Here is a 20994-nt window from a genome sequence, read left to right on the forward strand (position 1 = left end):
GAGAGGGATAGAGAGGGACAACTTCAACTGTTAGGACTGGATTTCATGCAGTCTTATCTATCCATCCATCCACCCACATGGAAGTTATGTACAATCTCTGATGTACTTAAAATTATTCAGTTCCTTATTTTTTTTAAAAAATCTCTGTTTAGATGTCAAAGAATAGTGAATGCAGAGTCACAGTGTGAAGAAAATAAAGACAAGAAACAAAGTAACACAACAAAGGGAATTAAAAGTAAGGGCTAAACATTACATAGAGATCAAGGCAATATATATCAAAGAAATAAATAAGCTGAAGCTTGTCACTAGACAACTTAAAAAAAAAGTGATGAGAGAACAGTTAAAGTTGGAGAACAGTAAGAAGAAAATAAAAAAGACAGATAAAAGAAATGTGTCTTTGTATTTATCCTTTATTCCGTTTGTCCTATCTCGACTTTCTTACCTTTGGGTCATTGTTACTGAATTTCTTTAATATCCCATCATTTTGACGTGAAGTACAACTGAATACAAAGCACAAGAGGTAAGATATCATCAAAATAAAACAGGAAATGAACTTGACACAGTCAGAGGGAAAAACACAGAGACGAGATAGACTAAACACAAAGACGAGACTAGGACATGAAAGGGAACCAACATCGTCAAACAAGAAACCAAGAACTAGAACTATAGTTCTTGAAGCACTAGGAAATACTGAACTCAGAACAATATAATACAGAGCATGAACTTAAATTATTAAAATGCCCCCAAAAAATCAAAATGCCAGGTCGAAGACCTGGATCATGACAAAAGCAGCACAATGTGGCACTGTATTTGTATTTTTTTTTTTTTTTTATGTTGCACCGATAAAAAATTTAAAAAAGCAATAGATAACATAGCGCTGTTAGCCTATGCTGAAATGCAAATAGTAGTTTACTATCTACTCCAATTGCAGTTTGTCAAAAATAAATGAAAAAATAATCATAACCTCCACAGGTTCGCTATGTTTCAACAGCATATGTTGCAAGGAGATGGTTTTCATGAATGAGTGATTAAAATAGAATAAAACTGAGTACTGTGTACTCTGAAGGTTAGCAATGCTATACATTATATTTAATTTTTGTAACGTGTTATGATAATCAGATTATGTTTTTAATCCAGAAACATTTTATATTCATTAAACTATTGAGTGACTCCTCATGTCCTCTGGATCAAGTCATTGTAATCCTGGAGGAACCTACTTCCTTTAGGATAAAATGTTTTGTCGTTTGTTCTGATTTGCACTTACCTGTAAGGAGGCAGTTATTATGAACAAATTAAGTCCAAGTCACTCTTGCATCTCTGTGGTACTTAGATGGCAGGCAGGAATTAGTATGAACGTGATGTGACACATAATGACACGTTGTATTCAGTGCATGTTACTAAAAAATAAATGATTTCCAACAGGTTTTTTTTTTGTCCACGGGTTGGAACTATATTCTGTCCTTTTTGTCGTTGTCATATCTTATATCTCCTCAGTACGTAAATTCCCACTTGTCGCTCTCACACTCTCCTCTCATCTCTGTAAACCATTCCCATGTCCCATTTTATTCAATGTTTTGCCATCAAGAGAATCCACTTCATCTCTCTTATGTCCCACCCTTGTAAACCATTCCCAGTAATTATGAAGGCAGCTACTCGACTGGGGATTTCATCACATGGCTCAGAGCTCTGAGGAGAGGCCAACATCAGGAAATCCCTGTCACAGCAATGAGACACTAACAAACCACAAGATATACTGAACTGCTAGAAAATGAGCTAAAAAGCCCAGAGGAGCTCTGATTAAAACCTCAGTTTGGAAACGAAATGCAAGCACAAAGGTTGCCCCACTAAAGGATGTTAGAGATGGGGTTTGAAAAAACAATTATTTTCCTTGCTTGATTGTCTTCATGCAAAGAGTGATAAAATTGCATGGAATTTGCACGGCTAAACAAGCTTAGTGACTTATCATTTTGCAGCCAAAGAGCTAATTGTTACACTTAATTGGTTTTTGGCACAGAATAAATTATACAAATCCTATAAGATAAACACTCTAAAACTTTGGTCCATTGGAAAAAAAAAAGTTCTGAAACATCTTGGAAATTCTGCCTGATTCCGTCTTCAAAGCTTTTCTAAGCGGACAAAGAATTGGACAGCATTTTTCTTGTACTGTTTAAAAGGCTTGGGTCTTTATAGAAAATAGGAACATGAAAATTCCCACCAGCCTCAAGCCCCCAGTGAATCAGAGTATTAAATTTGAAGCAGCCATATCCTTCCAACACTGCTTCTCTAGGGTAAGTAGGAAAGGCCTAGCATACATTATTCAGTGGTTATTACTATAGGATTGTGGCGTTGAGCAGGATAAAAGTAAGTACTGAGGGTAAAGTGAAAGACATTTAACTCACTGGTCACTTTGGAACAGATGGATTTATAAATTTCATTCTCTGACTGCATACATCAGTGACTGGAAAAACAAAACTATCCAGCTACAGACAGCGGTGGTGCTATTACTTACTTCCACATGAGGTTATGTGCAATTTACTGTTTGCACATTAGGCTTGAAATGGATAACCTTGAGGCAAAGGATAAACCAGCAATGATAACTGATATACATTAGCAGTAAACCTGCCGCCTGTAGGCTAACCATAGACCAGAGATGTAAGTATTTATTTCTGGTAGCTGCTACCTGATCCTGTCTGGCTTTGATGGAATGGATTGTCCTGACTTTGCAGGGGTGACGGGGTTAAACAGAAGCGTCTGTGTGGCCATTAAAGAAAAAAAAATGGACTCTCTCGCTTGCTCTCTCTCTCTCTGTCTCTCTCACACACGCACACATATATATATAAAGCAGAACTCTCACACACACACACACACACACACACACACACACACACACACACACATCCATGGGTTTAGCACAAATGAAAAGGGATCTGTTATGATCCCTTGGAGAATTGAGTTGAACAGGGACAGAAAGGAAACCACAAGAGGAAAGACAGATACCAGAGGAATGAAATAGATATAATGATTGGTATGAAATCTTCAATTAATTTTTTAATACAGTTTCATTCCTGAGATTGCTGTTCAGAATCTATGACTCTGCAGAACCAAGCTTAAACCCAGGTATTGGAAACTACCAAAGTTTGAGTCCTTTAAGAGTGAAAAGTCAAATCAGGAAGTAGCCATATTATATTGTTTTCAGTAAAAAGTATTCAGAAACTGCAAGTCCGTGTTTAAGTGTGTATCTGTGTGTGCCGCTGAAGGTCTAAGAAACTGACCCTGATCAATAATCTATGAGCACCAACACATCTGTGTAGGCAGGCAGAAATGCATGCAAGCAAACACAACATATGCATTTAGAAATATTCATGGACACAATCTAAAATATATTGTCTCACACATTGCACACACACTGTGCACTTCTTCCACATATTGACTCGGGCAAACGGCAGTCACCGTCACCACCTGCATACTTTCACAAACAAAAACTTGTACAGAGTAAACTTATTTCTCTTTCACCTCAAGTATTTGAACCACAGGAGAATATTTCATGGTAAATGGAGCATTGCAACTTTATCTTCTCTGCTCTCCTCACTACCTCTATCCTCTGCACTTATCTTTTCTCTTTTCCTGTCCTCAAGCATTCCACAGGACACAGGACTTGAGGGAGAATTTACTTATATGGCCATGATGTAGCCAAACACATTTGTTACTACTGATATGGATGTTCTGCGTGTCTCCCTAAATGAGATCTCTGAATTAGGTTCTCAAAGCCTGTTAATGTTTCAATATAAACGGCATACTTTATTATGAGTGAATAAATGCCTTGGTTGTGAGGACATACAGTTATACAGACCAATGTGGAGAGCAAAAAAGAGTAAATAAAATAAACATTATAATCACTATTTCTTTTAAGAAAGCTCCAGTTTGTAATGCAGTATTGTAAAAGTGGTACATCTAACTTTAGTATCTTGAAGTATTTCTTTCTCAGCTGGCATTTATTTTCCTTGAGCTGTGTGACTTTGTTGACTGGTGGCTTAAGCACCATACATTATCATGAAGAAGCAGAAAGCAGAGGGCTGACGTAGCGACTTCAGTTTATAGATCTATTTGGTGTGTCTATCTCTAAAACAGATGCTCTGTGGTTTACCCTACTCTGCCTCCCATCTCTATCTTTCTCCCACTCTTCTTTTTCTCTCGTTGCTCTTTGTAAGATTTATCACTCTGCAACCCTGGAGCCGGGAGGTCCCTGCGTACACCTCTTGTCCCTCTGTACCCGTACCTCTTCGTCCCACCCTCCGCCCCTTTTAATCAGTGTTCTTGAGGCCCGCCCTTCAGCCTTTCTCACGTTTTCTTAATTTTTCTTTGTCTCTCTGTGGTGAGTAATTACCTGCTTTGTGCATGCTAGTCTTGCAATGAAACCTGGTGACACAGTTGGTGTGTTTCATTTGGTATACTTCTGCACTTGCTATTTTAAGTGCATTAGTGCATTTACAGTAGATGCATTGCTCTGAGTACAAGGAGGGTATGATAACGGTGAATCAGATGTGAGTAGAATGCTATACACTTCTTGACCTGAAAACTTCAATAGTGACTGAGCTGTAGTCACAAAAGTTAATTTCCCATTGATTCTCCTCTTGAACATTTTAGAAAATTCTCATGTAAATGAAACAACTATCTATGAGGTTAATAAAAGCAATGAAGAAATTTGCTTTAAAAAAACTGTTATTCCTTTTGACAGTGAAGGAACTGCTCATCCCATAATGCATTGCAATTCCCAGATTCCACAGCAAAGGACTTCTAACTTTCTCAGATTTAATCCGTATCATAATATTAATAGTATATCCTAGTCATTAGTGTGGTACAGTGCTCCATTCCTGACTTAATCACTCTCATAACTAATAGCAAGTTTTCTTTGGATGGATACAAGATTATGGTGGATTATCAAAATCTAAATAGAGAATATGAATGAGGTTTTTACTTACATAACCTATCTCTTGAGCTCTATAGTCACCATTCTGGCTACTTAGTAGAAAAGGACGAACTGCTAATTTTTAATTGGCTCAATCTCATGCTTGTCTTGAGATTTAAACGGATTACCGGTACACAGATCTCACACCTGTAGATAAAAGTCTTGTAACGAACGCTGGTGACCAGTTAAATAGACGATAAGGCTTATGAATGGACATTAAGAAGCTTGAACATATTCAGTCCAAATACCCAGAGTACACACAAGGGCACTGCTAGTTTATTGTCTCTTGTTATATGGCTGTGGGAACAGAAAACAGCACATTAGCACTGCATGCCACCAAGCACATTACTTATTTAATAGTGTATGCTAGATAACTGAATTAAGGTTGAAAGAGGAATTGGGGAACCTCCACAGGCATTTTATCATACAGTGTTTGATTAGTATTGTGTTTAGCCCTGAACGATTTACTATATACTTGACTTAACTGATAAATTAAAACAACTTTGTAATTTTAACCCCATCAACAACAGAGCTTTAGAGGACATTTATAATGAAAAGGTTCCACACATATCAATAGACAGACATAAAAACACAGCAGACTAAACATAATCATCCTACTATATTGAGATCTCAGTTTTCCATAAATGAGTTTCCTCATATGTTGCATCACATTCAAAAAGTAACATCTTCAATTCCTAAAGGTTTAAGTTTGAGGGGATATTGCAGAAGAGGCAGTCACTTGGATAGTCGGAGAGACAAACATGAGAATCGAGCTGACCAGAGACAAGAGAGATTAAAGCTTTTTTATTAGCATGACAGCCAGAAGTGTCGCTTGTTCAGCATACAGCCATAGCCATTTAGAGTCAGTCTGTTAGTGAGACAGGCAATCAGCAAGACAGTCAGGAGAGCTAAAAGCTGTTATGATGCTGACGGCAAAGATGAATCAGTCAAATGCATCTTGTATGAGGCTTGACTATATTACTATTGAAACAGCTAATGTATGAAGTTAGACAGCTTGTGAGACCAATCACGAGAGACAGATAGGAGAGTTGAAAGCTGGAGTGATAACTAAATAAAAATCACTTTTGAACCATGTGTCCTGACCAGACTAGTCAGGCAGTCAGTGACATACCAATGAAACAGGAGAGCTGAGAGCTGTTTTTAGGACCCATCTGTACTGGGGGCTGGAGGCTGTGATGATGAGCCACCCGTCTACAGCTTATTATTACCTGACTAATTACATTGGCTACCTCAGGCTGGCAGCCCTATGCCTGTATCCATAATCAAAGCAAAAATTAAACTATTAACTTAATTAATGGTGCGGTGGTGTATGTTGTGTCAGCTCGCAAGAGAGAGTATGGTGCTTGTGACTGTATTTGTTCCTCAGTGCATAGTTTGCATTATTCGATGAGATTTATGAGTGAGACGTTAACAACAAAACCAGAGGGACAATAATGGATGAACAACACAAAGCATATGTGAGATATGTATGGATATTTCCACGCTATACTTTTGCACTAGTACTGGTGGATTTGTTTTCTATGCATTTGATACGATACACATTGTATACATTTGTTTTTCCTTTTATTTATATCTTTTTCTTGCTACACTGGTGTAAGGGTTCAGTGTTGCTCCAACCAAAATGTGTCCTCTAATAAATTAGTGGACCGCAACAGTCTTTAAATTTTAAAAGCACAATCTGACAACCATAGCTAATTTACTTCACTAAAATAAAGTTTGTTACTTATTATTGTTTCATTGTAAACTTTTTTTCCCTAAAATTATGTTTTAAAAGCACTAGTTTTATATGTGTGTGTATACGTGTGTGCTTGTGTAACTCTGTGGTAACTTGCAAAGTGTGAAAAGAACAAAATTTCTCTCAGGATAAATGTGTGTATTTTTCCATGCAAGCAAGCCTAAAATTATTTATTTATTTGTTTATTGCTAGAGGCCTAGCTGGTATTTAAAGGAGCCAGTTTTTGCATATAATTGTCCTTTATACTGTTCAGGCTACCAGTGGTGCTTTCTTGTTCTGGGTAAATTAGAGCTAGTTTGATCAGTGTTAGGTGTCACTGCTAGCAAAGAGACAAACAGCTCTTATTGTTTGCTGTTTGTGTGCTTTTGTGGCATAGTTTTTGGGCAATAGGCAAAGCTGAACATCATCACCAAGTGGTAACTCAATTAGTATTCATACTAAATATGAACTATGATTGCTGAAACTGAGCTTTTTCTTAAATTTGATCTGCAGCACTCCCTTAGTAGCTTTAAGGGAAGCAAACAGTAGCAGCAGGTTGAGTATTTATAAAGCAGCTGCCATGGGCCTTTAATTATCTGAAGACTGCGTCTGTAGAGCGTTCTTCAGATGGTAGGTAGTGGGCGCTATGGGTAGATAATACATTGTAAAAATGTTGCCTTTATTTTCTACAGAGATAATAAAGGCTGCACACTGAGGTATTGTGTGTCAAATGAGTGAATAAAAGATCTTATTTTAATAGAATTAGGAATGCAAGTGACAAAAAGCTTTTGATTTTCAGTCTTTGATTACTGCTAATGTCTTTTAGGGGGAACTGACAATTTTCTCATCAAGAAGGACAAGCCAGTATTGTTACTTTTTCATACATTGTGGGCAACATTCAGCTGTCGTATAAAGACGTTAGCAACTGTTTAACATGTAGTCATTATTTGGAAACCTTATATCCATAGATTTGTATATAAGCGCTTAATAGAATAAGACTTCCCATCGATGGTTGCGCTTTAAAATGACAGAGTCCTGCGCTAACACAATAAGACCAGGCATGTTCGTCCACACCGCCCATTGAGCTGGAATGATTCAAGGCATATTACATCTGTCATATTTTTCAAAGCACCCTTCGCTTTTAACAGAGTGGAAAGATAATACAGTGAAGCCTATCACACGCCCCGTTGAAAATAATTAATCCAGCGTACATGTGTTGGGAAATAGAAGAGAGATGCATTGCACAATAAACTGAGTGGAGCACTCATTTGTTGTTTGGCAAATTTGTTACCCGAGTCTGTATGAGTGGATTATGTGTGTCTGCGTACACATGCACACAAGCTGGAGTGCTTTGAACTGCACCTAAGTGCCCTTTCAGGTGTTAATGTTTGCATGTGTTCGCATCTAGAATGTGCATTTATCAAAGTGTGTATGTGAGGTGTACAGTCACACGCAAACGTTGTTTGCCACATGTTGTCTTGTGTATGTGTAAGGCTGTTGTATGTGTTTGTGTGTCTGTTCATAACTTTGTGTACCCATAACACTTATGTTCATGCAGCGGTTCATGTTTGCATTCGTGACTCCCAGGAGCCCCTGATGCTCTAAAATAGAACACAGACAGGTGTGACATATTAGAAATTTGGTCTTCACTTGCATAAGCAGACCACAAAACAATAAATATCCATCCATAACAAATAGCACGACAGAGAATGGGTGGGTGAATGAGGGAGATTCAGTCAGAAGAGGATGGAAAGGGGGGAGGAAAAAGGATTTTTTCCCCCCCATTTCAACGGATCAACGACTTTCCAATTTTAACACAATACTCATTTGGAATTCAGACCAGAATGCAGCAAGATATTAATTTGGGGAAATCAACAGAGAAATTGGGTCACCTGTGAGCTATTCATTTCATGCAGCCAAAACAAATAAGCAATTTAAAGGGTAAGAGTGAGAGACGCAGGGAAGAGGAAGAGAATAAAAAAAGAAAATGATGCAAGTGCAGAGATATAATGAAAGAGGTGGAAACTTGGTTAAGTATATAAGTGGGAAGAGTCAGCAGACTGGGAAGGGCTGGGAGCAACGGCTGAGGTGGCGCTGAGAGAAGGACACAGAGAGAGAGAGATGTTAGATTGTTTTTGTAAGCCAATGAAAATGGCAGACATCAGGTTTGCATTCATTGCAACACATATCCACTCAATGTAAACCAAAGTCGTCAGCGCGTGGCCCAGTCAGACTTTAAAAGAGGAAAGCAGAGGTCAGGGTCACAGCTGTATTTATATCATTTAGGTTGAGAATAATTGGCTTTTCGCAGACATACACACAATTCAAAACAAGCAAACACAATCACAGATGGATGCCATTTTGAATGGATTATGTAAATTAAATGCAAAGTATCTGGTGCTGGCAGAAGAGAGAGGGAGTCAAGAGTGAACTGTGACAGTTGATACAAGTTATGACAGTACTGGCTGGTTGGTTGAAAGGTGTCCAGAGAAGCAAGAGCCCACAATGCACAGACAGAAAGTAAAGTGTAAATGAAAACTATGAAGCTCTTTTGGTATTCGTGGTTATGTTTGTGAGAGTCCAATAAATCTACATTCTGATGTTCTTTTAATCATCTCTCTCCTCTTCTCTATAGGACAGTCCACTGATCCTCCAGTCAGACAGAAATGTGACTGTCAATGCTCGGAATGAACAGGGACAACTGACTGGTCAGCTAACTGTGGGTAAGACGTACACCAAAGACATACAAGATTTTCTCTTTAAACAACCTCCAAACCAGATCATTTCTCTAAGACATTGTTTGTACTTGAATTCCTAAATACGTTCCACTGCTTTCTGTTTTGCAAACCGAATGCTATCTGTTTCCATTAGCGTATTTCACTGAGGCTGAGAGCCAGGCTTTTTGGGCTTTTGTCTTGACTATATCATCTTTCCAAGCTCTTATTGAATTAGTGAATGTCCTACAGAATACAGAACACAAAGGACATGTAGTCTATATAGCATGTTTCAGGGGACTCACTAAAAAGGTCATGAATGAAAAGCTGTGCGAAACTATACCCATAAAGCAATAAGTTAATACATAAAGATCAACTCTGTGATAAATGTGCTTTTTGAATTTATTTTCTGGTCTGGATGTCATATTTATCTTTTTGTGGCTGACCAGTGTAGGGAGGTCAACGTCAATGTAATATCTAAAAAAGAAAAAACAATATTATTAAATTAAAAGACTTTTTTTAGCTAGTTTGTCTCCAAAGTTTGTAATGCTGATTCTTTTAAAAGGAAAAATCTGACTGAAGGTCCTGCTACTTGCCATATAAATTCCCCAGTCTTTCATTATGTGTTGTGTGACTTTTCAATTTAATACTGACCCAATGTGAGATCCCAGTGTCTTTAACCCCATGGCATTTTTTATCCCCTAAAACCTAGAATAAGCGTAGGTAACCCTGTTCTTTGCCTTTGATTGGGTCTGATTGGTTTAAATGAAATGTTAGATGAGTCTGGCTGTGCACTGATTCCAAAATATAATCTAATGTAAGATATGATTGGCACCATTTTCATGCTTATCTAGGATGTAGCTGACATTATATTTTGATATGCAACTGTGTTTCTAAAAAAATAAATAAATTATAGTGTTTTGTTATAACTATGTATGTCCTCATTGGATCAGTATGTGGTACCATCCAGATGACTGGAAGGCCAAGTTTCAGTGAAGGCCTTGCCTATTATAGCAGGACTGAACCTTTTACAACAGCATGTCTCTTTGGTAAAAGCTAAACCTGCTGCTGCAGTCTAGACCAGCCAGCCACTGAAAATATTTGGCATACAATTAAATTAAAAATAAATCACAGAAGGCCCTAGTCAGTTTTTTTATGTTATTATTTATGTTATTACAATCCATTGTTTTCTGTTCTTCTAATATGCAATTCCCCTTTTTTTGGAAAACAAATTATTTTTGTTATATATTATGGTTCTGGAACATGGAAAACACAGTAGGATCTATTTAAATCATTTTTCATTTTGGTTTTGTTCACAATAGATACTTTGTGGCATTTTAAAACTGGATGAGATGACCTGGGCATACGTGTAACCAAAGAATAAACCAAAGTATACTGTGTCCTCTCATGGTAGCGACTTTCAAATGTCACAATGTAGCCAAATCCTAAAAGCAACAATTTCATCATCTGTTTTCTTCTAAAATGAATCAATTTATGAGATCAGTATTATGTTTTGTTTTCTTTCTTTTTTTTAATAAGACCAATAATAGTAAAACTAAAACTTAAACCATAATGACACAATTTACAGGTCACAGATCATATGAGGTATAGGGAAATTACTTTTACAGTCCCTTCCAAAGGAGCTATCGGCAAGTCTATATTGGTTCAGTTCTCAGACCTAGAAGACCAGTGTTTTAAAAGTGAGACTTGACTTTGGGTGGTGGGTGGTGATGCCAGAATTCAGGTTGCTGCAGACATGAAACATCATTTGCAGTCTGACAGGTGACATAAATGGTATTTTGAGGCAGAAGCTTCTCATCCAAAGTCTTCCATTTGATGTTAATGCAGCATATAGATATTCATCTCCTGTAGGTCGTCCGGGCACTTGCAGTATCTTTATACACAGACTTTCCATTTCTGACACTTCAAGGGCTTGAAATTCCTGACAGATCACCTCCTCCTGTGAAAACTCCCCCTAAAGCTCCCTTCCTCACTAAGAAAAGCATTTTAATGCTTATGTGTGTCTGAATAAGTATCCGTGTGCCTGTCTTACAGTCAGTAGAATCAGCCAGTTTTCAAACTATACAGCTAGAGAACCCACTGCAACCAGCCTAGTCAGGCTGTTTGCCTGACTAGGCTGGCCTAGTCCAGCCTAGTCAGCCTAGTCTCCAGAGGCCTGGTAATGAACTATTTATACCATTTGATTCAGGTGTGTCGACCCAGGGTGAGATCTAAAACCTGCAGGACACCAGCCCTCGAGGCCTGGAGTTCGACACCCCTGGCTTAGAGCTTCGAATCCTTAAACACAGGGCACATGCCAGTAGGAGTTCTAGCAGTAACCACATAACAAAAAAGCCCCCACAGATATGATTACATTTTGAAGTTCTCACAGACTGACTAATAACATAAGAGGGGACGGAATGAATCTTCTTGAGGAGCTTCTTCTGTCTAGCAGCACAATCGTTTGGTCTCATCCTGCTGCTTCTTCTGTGTTGATTCATCATCAGAATTAACACAAAACACACAAATACAAAAACAAACACTCATCCTCTCTATCCTCATTTTCTTTTCACTCTCTTCCTACGGCTTCTCAGCAGTTCTTAAAGTAAGGCGGTTATTTCCACTCACCAGAAACTTGCCAAATCTGAAGCAGAAAAGTTCCACTTCAGCAACCTCCTTATTAGTATTCATCACTAAAACTCACCAGAGGAACAGCTTGCTTTAGCTTGTACAAGAGGTACAAGCTCATCATGGTTAGTGGTATGGAAAGGTAAAATGGCCACAAATGTTTGGAGTAGTGCATTAATATCCAGACACAGGTGCACTGACACCTCATTATATACTGGATTGTTAAATTTCTTGTAATTTAAGCTGCACAGAAGAATAAGAAAAAAACAAAAACTAAGCTCCAAATATTTAAAAATGAATGGATAGCAAGACTGGGATAAATAATAAAAGTCATATATTAGCTCTAGGTGAAAAAAAATGTGATGTTAAAAAAAATATTATTTATTCAGGTAGGGCTCAGATTATGTAATCAGTCGTATTTTAAATGAGAAATACCGTACAAAACACACAGACCTTCTTCTACCTTTAACTTGCAACCTCCTGAAGCCTCATCTTTTGATTGAGAAGATCTGAGTACATTTGTTGGCCTTGGGCTTTTCGTCTGCGTTTTATTGCCCTCTTTCTTTCATCCCTCCATCCCCTCTCATCCGCTGTGTTGCTGTCAGCTCGTTAATGTGAGTGAGAACCTGTCATCTCTGTCTTCTCAATGGCCAACCATAAAGATGATGAGTGACCTTGGAGTTTTGAAGCCATACCCTTTCACCCACCTAGGTGATCATGTTCCAACATTACAGGCTGTGCAGTGGTGTCTAAACAGCATTTGCTGTGTGGAAGCAGTTGTGCAGCATGAAAGAATATTCCCTATTGCATTGTGAGTGGTTGAGTTAAGTTGAGAATGTGTACATTACTTATATAAAGTAGCACCTTATAATTAGTAAAGAGAAAGTGGTCGTAGTTGGTTGATTGCAAAAAAAGAAGAGCTTATTCTTACATCGTTATATATTGTATAGAACCAAATCCTTTAATTACCCTGTAGTGGTGGTAGTGTGGGACCCATAGAATTGTAAGGCATGTTAATACACATTAATGGACATCCCACCTCCCAGTCTTATTATTTTTATTGTCTGGGCTTATTACTGTTATTATTATCTTGGCCATTTGCAGACAGACAGTAAACTCATTTTAATTATTGCCTGCATGAGTGAAGCTCACACAGGCACTTGGGGCAGCTTAGGCTTTCTTTGAGTGGGATGTGCGGTAAGGGGAGGAGGAGTCTGCAGAATGCACCCACGTTATACTAATGTGGTTGTGTTTTTGTATTTCCAATTAGCAAAAATGGCGAGAATTTCTATAAACACAGGGACACAGATGAATAATGAATACGTTAGACCAATGCACTACATTGAATGTAAAGAGCACATTCATGTTGGACATTTGCGAATAAAATAATGTAGTGTAATTTGTTAATGAGGAAATCAGTAGTATCACTACCTGTTGCATATTCTCCAAGTCGTGTGAGTGGACAGAGTATTGCCCGTGGGAGTTTGATAAGATGTAGTACAGAGGACATAGGAGCTTATTTCCTCTATGTAGTATAGAGGAGTATACTGTAGTATATATGTTTTATGATTCATACAACTTTCAAAATGTTTATGAAGTGTGTGTCATTTGGTACGCAGCCTGCAGAGTGCAGCCAAGTTGCACACTGCAGGCACCTGAACAAAAGGAAACAAGTAAAAGTTATTCTAAACTCAAGCAAGCTGGGAAGTGTGTTTTTGTTGAAGTGTACAACAATTAAAATGTACAACTTTCTCTGAAATATTATGCATCGCTCTTAAATGTCTGTTACCTAAATCTTAAACACAAATAAAACACTGCATCTATAATATTGACATCTACATAAACTGGTCAGCTCAATTATTGTTCACAGCACATTTTCCATTTAATTTACCTGTGCATCTGTCTATTGGGAAAGCTGGCAGTCATTACAACTTATGTGGGTGTACATTTAGGTTCTGGCTATTGACTTTTGATTTTCCTATACATGTTGTGCTGATAATAAATGTGCTGTTTGATGCAAAGGTACTGATAGCGCTCATTACCAATGTGGCTACATATGTCTGTAGCGCTCTCTTGCGCTCTCTATATATATTACAGCTAATATTCTTGCTGCTCTCACTATTGCTAATATTCTTATTCAGTCACAGTTAGTCTTGGGTGAAGAAAAATCTGTGATTTAGGAAGAGCACATTAAAAACTGTTCTGCAGGTGAAAAGTTGCTTATATGTCCGTTTTTAGTCTTGCTAATCAAAAACTTTCAATGTCAAATTTCTTTCTTTCCACCTCCCTTTACATCCTTTAATTCACACACACACACATCCCTCTTTCTATTGCCGTTCTCCTTCCTTTTTCTTGTGTTATTTTTACCTTTCACGTTTTAGACATGCATGGACCTCCATCTCATATTAAACCAATGATTTCCCAACTGACCTTCATCTAAACTCAGACTTGCATTTATCACTTCATTATCTTTACCTTCTTATACTAATTATATTCCCTTTTATCTTAGCAGAATCACTCTGGCATTTGGCTGAAGTAGCTCAAAAAGTGGCTTATCAAAGCAGTAAAATTAGAGGGCTAAAAGGCAAAGGCCATACAGAATATTAATGATAATTAACAACTTGTAGTAAAATTGGTGTGAATTTTGTTATAGAAAGTAACATTTTTTATGAGTTATTGCACTTAGCTCTGCATTATTGGCCTTACAAATTATATAGCTGTTAAAGTTAAAAAAAAAAAAAGCTTTCATTCTTTTTCAGTAACATGGTGTTTCCATGGCAGTTAAACAGTTGAATGCCAGCTAAAATTGGTTTCTGATTAGTGTGCGGAATGAGAACTTGCAAAGCCTTGCATAAAATTCAATTGTTCCATTACACACAGTCTAATTATGAATCTACATCTTTTCAAATCCCCCTCTGAGAAACAAATGACGTACATAACAATCATATTAAGCAGGGATCATATTATCGGCTAAAGAGAGATCTTCCTGGCTTGGCTGGATGAGAAATACAAAGATACCAAATAGTCTGTTTCTACATATGACTTTTCCCTCACCCAACCAGCAAAGTTCAGACAGCACGTCTTCCTCATTTTGCTGCAGCTCGAAGATCAAATCAATGGCTATAATGAGGCAATTAAAAATACATAGAGCAGCACATTAACAAACTGTAATACACTTAAGGGACCATCAAGGACTCAATAAAGGCATGGATTTACTGGCATTGTTGTCATTTATCCTTTTGATTGCACTTTAATTGCACAAAGTGTAATTGTCTGCATACAGTTTGGGTTTCAATATGGCAAATATTGTTTTCGTAACTTGCTCATATGTGTAGGCATGCCCCGAGGAATGGATTTAATGGACCATATGAAGTCATTCTTCTGCACCACTGAATTATGGCCTTCATGCTGTTGGTGGTTGGACACAATAATAAAATAACAGCTATGTTGTATTATAAAGATCAGCGTTCTCTCCTTGCTTCCAGCACTGCAAGATTTAATAATATTTTCCAATTTCAATAAAGACATCTTGACTAGCTTATGATTTTTTTTAATTATAATAAGTTAGTGACAATTTTGGGATTTAATAAAGCCAATTAGTAATCAAAACAATTTAAACTGTTATCCACATATGCAGCAGTCAAGACCCACATAAGTATTTGCGCTAAATGAAAAAACTTATAATGCCTGTCATGTTTTCAGTTATCTTAGGAGTGGTGATTATTACAATATAGATTTTATCCATGGCTAAATGACATACTTTGTGGCTTTGTTTACTCGGGTATGGTAGACATTTCAAAAAATAACAGAAAAATAAAAAGATTTCTACAAAACCCAGACTCGCATCTCACTAACTGCCCGACGGGCATATAGTCACAACTCTAAGACTCTTTCTGAAAAAGAGAGAGAAAAAAATAGTCTCATGTAATAGTGTATAGTGTTGTTTTATTGGGATGCATTATATTATATGGCACACATTTTTTTTTTGTCCATGTTGTGTAGCTACAACATTATGGGTACTGGAGAATATTTTCCCTGGTAAACTATGCCTTGAAGAGAACATTATAAAAGCTACAAGATTATTTTATTGTTTATGCAGTGGATGGAGCTATACAGCTGTAAACAATACACATTTGTTATTTGTGGACATTAAAATATCCACAAAAGCTGCTTGGTGGCATGAACCAGATGAAAAAAGTGTCTCTTTGGGAAATAATAAAAACTTTATATGTGTTATATTTTATAAGCTATAAATATTTCTTTATTCACTTTTTCTTAGCACACCATTTTCCATCTGTATAAAATCATTTCTAAGAGAGCTGGTGTTTAGGAACTATGACATTAATATGTGTTTAATAAGTAAATATGCCATCATCTTGCTTAAAATTAACTGTTCTAATTTTAGCTGGTGTGTGAAATATAATATCAATAAAACTTTTAGTTTGCAAAAAAAAAAAAAATCAAGGGCCCACACTTCATTGTAAAATCTTACCTCTGTTTACATTGGATTAGCCGTCAGTTTGAAATTCTTTACACTAGCTGTGTCAATGTGAATCTGTCTGTGACCATGAGAATCATATATCAACTTCACATTCACGCTATATTTACCTTGATATGTGTTTGATGCCTAAGTCATGAACACATACTTTATAGATTATGTTTAAGTTACACATAAGTCTTCAAAAGTAGGCTGTGTGAAGATATGCACTGCTCAGTGTGATGCTTTTACGGTAAACATCACATTTTTTAAAGAGAGTAGCACCCAACCAAGACAAGGAAAAGAGTAAAATCATGACATTTTTTTTTTAAATACAAGAACTGATTACATCACATTTACCTTAAACATAAATCCTTAGTTGATCTTTTGCTGAATATAAAGTGTAGAGGAATATATATACTCTATATATTTTGTTTACTGAATAATGAGTTCTGTTTTCATGCATAGCCTGCCCCAAGCTACTAACATCACTAATTGTGTTAAGCCTGGCAGTAGCTGTTTGGTTGTGTTTGAAGCTTTAAATTATAAAGAAATATGTATAGCTGTGTGGCACAACCTTTGCATGTCTTTTCATCAGCACTTCTACCACTTCATCTTCCCTCCATCCCACAGCCTTGACACCAGAGATCGTGTTGATTAATGTAGATAACAAATGGCACTCATTTATCTCTCCCTCTGTCGCTTTCTCTCCTCTCTTACTATATTAATGACTATAATCAACTCTAAATAAATAATTTGTGTCCCTCCGTGCATGAATCTCATCCTCCCACCTGTAGCAAATTCAGAAGTTGAATTAAAAACTGCTTTGCAGTGCAATTCCTCCCATTCTCCCTAGTACCCTCTGTATGTTTCCTTTCCAGATTTATCAGTGTCTGTTTGTTACAAAACATCGAAAAAATACCTCGAAGAGATTTAAGCTGAGCTGTGGCACACCAGAGGACCTGTCCTTGTCTTTGGTAGAAACACTTCAAATGATATGGTGACCCTCTTGTTTCCTGCTGTTGCATCATGGTCATGTTGCATGCTGTTTACTTTCAAAGGGCCAAAATAATGCAGCTGCTTTCTATTTCCCCCCCTGCTCTGCCACTTCTATTCTCTCACTCCACAAACACTGTCACATATTACTTTGTATATCTCAAAGTTATTGTGGTTGACTTTCAAGTCAAAGGAAACATTTTTATTTTTACTTATTTCTTTATTTTTGTTTGTGTATGCTAACCAAAGCCTGCTTAAAATGCATTAAAAATTTGCAACACTACTCTAATGTGAAAGTAGGTATTAGGAAACGATCATTTTTGCAGTCTAACTTGAGGTAATAAAGGAAAGACACATGGATAGGTTTTACATTGGTTTGGGACAGATTTGTCATTCCTTATGATGTTTCTTACATATAACAAACATCAGATGGGAAGAATGACAGGCCTTCCAAAAAAGACAAAATGAATCACATTTCTTTAAATGTTAAAAAAAAACAAAAAACTCCCCTGACAACCGGTGGAGTAACTTCTATCTGAAGGACTCACAATCTAAAGGAATCTAAAGGAAGGTGTATGTGTATGCCTTGGGTTGCTTCTAAGTACGTTCCTTCAGTGTTGCTTCCATCATCATCAGTGAGCAACACTAAACAATGGAAACTTAGAAATGGAGCCCACTAATCACTACTAAACTACTGGCATAATACATACTGAAACACACAAGGACTGCAAAACAAAACCTGATAGTGCTCTAGTCAGTATGTTGCTAGTGACAGAGAACAAGCAAGCAAGGTACATTTTGTCTTCTCACTAGCTGCTATGTTGGGTTTCAAGTAATTTGCAGGTAGGCTTATGTTATCTAACATATATGGCCAAAAGTATTCGGCTGTGAGGGACATCCCATTCTTAATCCAAAGGGTTTAATATGCTGTCAGCCCACCCTTTGAATCTGTGACAACTTCAACTCTTGTGGAAGGCCACAAGGTTTAGGAGTGTGTTTATGGGAAGTTTTGACCATTCTTCCAGAAGTGCATTTGTGCAGGCAGACCCGGAGGAGAAGGCCTGTCGCGAAGTTACTGCTCTAATTCATCTTAAAGGTGTTCTGTCGGGTTGAGTTCACACCAGACTTGCTTATCCATGTCTTCATGGACTGTACTTTGTGCACTGGGGGGCAGTCATGTTGGAACATGAAGGGGCTATCCTGACTGTGGAATATTTAGTATCAAGGAAATTTCACGACTGTATTTGTTGCACAGGTAGCATCCTATCACGGCACTATGTTGAAATCCAATGAGACCCTAAGAGTGACCCATTATTTCACAAATGTAAGCAGACTGCATGCCTAGGTGGTTTATTTTATACACCTGGAACTTGAACACCTTACATCAGTGTTTTGGGTAGGGGACTAAATACTTTTAGCAATATAGTGTGTGTCTTCTCAGACTATCCGAAGTTCAGCACTGGGGTCTAGAGAAATCCCAACCTAGCCAATCAGTGTGCTTAAATTTTATACTAAAAGGTGAATTATTTTATCACCCTGAGTTTCAGATAAACTAAAAAGAGGTCACATTAACCACATAACAATGGCAAACAAGAACCCTACTTCTACAAGACCCAACCCTCACTCATTGAAACTCTAGATTGAGCTGTTGGACAGCATGTTGATTACAGGAGCAATTTATGAGCCCCACAAAAACTCAAAACCAAAGCTCTAAAGTAAATACTATATTATAATATTGAATGAAAGCTACTGTCTCCTATAAAACATGATAAAGTTGTTGGCTTTCCTAATTCATTGTAACTTGCAAGCAAAAAATACATTTTTATAACCTTTTCATAACCTCGGTTTTCTGAAAGGCTGGAGGCTTTGTGAGGATCCTTGAACATGAGAATTTCACTTTTTCCTGTCATTCTTCTTCAAGAGCATGCAACATATGATATACTACAATTTTTTTGAGTGTTTGTGTTGTTGGATGTGTGGACATACTGCAAATTAATTTCCCATTGGGAACAATAAAGACCATTGGAACTATTTGACCACTGAAACTATTCAGCCTATTGATATCTATATTCTTTGAAGCATTGGATAAGCAGAAGAAGATGGATGGAAGATTCAGGATCAATTTTGTAATTCAGAACATACACAACACAAGCATCCAACAGAAAAAATTGATGTTACTTAGAAATATTATATAAAATAAACAAGAATGAATATCTGATACCAACTTAAATATAACAGCAGAGACTGGCTTTAGAGTTGTGATGCAGATTTTTTTTTTTAATCATCAATTATTATTATTAGTAAGATTATTTTATCATCTTCATACATCGGATATATATTCTGTATAAAATATATCATAATATATAATAGGAAAAAAGTATTAATGTAATAAAATGACTATGTAGACAATGATTCATTAATGACCAATACTGAATTAAGTTAAAAACAAAACAACTAAAAAGTAAACATATTGTAAAGTGTGTGAATAATAGTGCTTAAACGTTATGACTCATATACTTCACATGGACATGTGTTCAGTTAGAATTTCTTCCATCTAAAAAGATTTAATGCATATTTAATCTTGTGGTGTATTTTTGATAGGCGTGTGATGCAATCCTGAAGCATGCCAAGGAACGGTTCTTCTGCATTCAGCATGAAGAGCTGCTTTCAAAACATAGTGTTGCTGTGCCTGGTATCAGTGTTTTTTTCATCAAGAACAACCTACAGAGCACTTTCACAGACACATTCAGTCTTCTCAAGATTCTCCTCACCACACTCCTGACAATAACTGAATCCAAGAGGTACTTTTCTGCTTTTGAAAAGGATCAAGACTTTCCTGAGAAACACCATGACACAGGATCGTCTTAATGCTCTGGCTGTGCTCCCCATGGAGTAGAAACTCGTCAGAGACATGCCTGACTTTAATAAGAAGGTCATCTAAAGCTTTGCCACTGAAAAGGCAAGAAGAGCAAAGTTTCTGTACTGGCAGTCAAAAGAAAAAAAGTTTTCTGTATGTTTTATCCCCAGATTGGTTTTTTGTGCATAGTTGTCACCAATTTAATGAAAATAACGTATTTAAATTATGAAACAGGAAAAACCTAAAAGAAAAACTCCTGATAGCTTCTATGTTCATTCATATTTGCTCTATGGATAGTTAATATTTAAAAACAAAAAATGGTCATTTGCAAGCATGAAAGATCAGTTAATATTTTTAAATTGCTCATTAATCAAATATTTATTTATTTATTTATTTATTTATATATTATTTTCTATACTTTAATAAGATTAGAAGCATTTTTTAAATATTTCAAAGCCCACCCTTTGAAATATTTACTTCTTGCAATAAATCATAGTGTGAAATTTGTTGAAATGACTGGTTGCCAACATTACTAGTGGCCATATTGTAGCCATCATGGGTAGCTAAATCATAGCCTTTAAGCAGTAAGTATTTGGCTACTTTGTCACAGCCAAGTCAATT

General features: G+C 36.9%; 1 protein-coding gene across 1 annotated transcript in view; it reads left to right on the plus strand.

Annotated features, from left to right (window-relative positions):
* LOC134629330 (zeta-sarcoglycan) overlaps positions 1-20994 on the plus strand; it is a 355873-nt gene that overhangs the window by 255228 nt on the left and 79651 nt on the right. Inside the window, exon 4 of the mRNA XM_063476578.1 lies at positions 9337-9424. Coding sequence (XP_063332648.1) covers positions 9337-9424 — 88 coding nt within the window. The remainder of the gene's footprint in view (positions 1-9336; positions 9425-20994) is intronic.

Source organism: Pelmatolapia mariae, linkage group LG6 (assembly GCF_036321145.2).
Source record: "Pelmatolapia mariae isolate MD_Pm_ZW linkage group LG6, Pm_UMD_F_2, whole genome shotgun sequence".
Classification (NCBI taxonomy): Eukaryota; Metazoa; Chordata; class Actinopteri; order Cichliformes; family Cichlidae; genus Pelmatolapia; species Pelmatolapia mariae.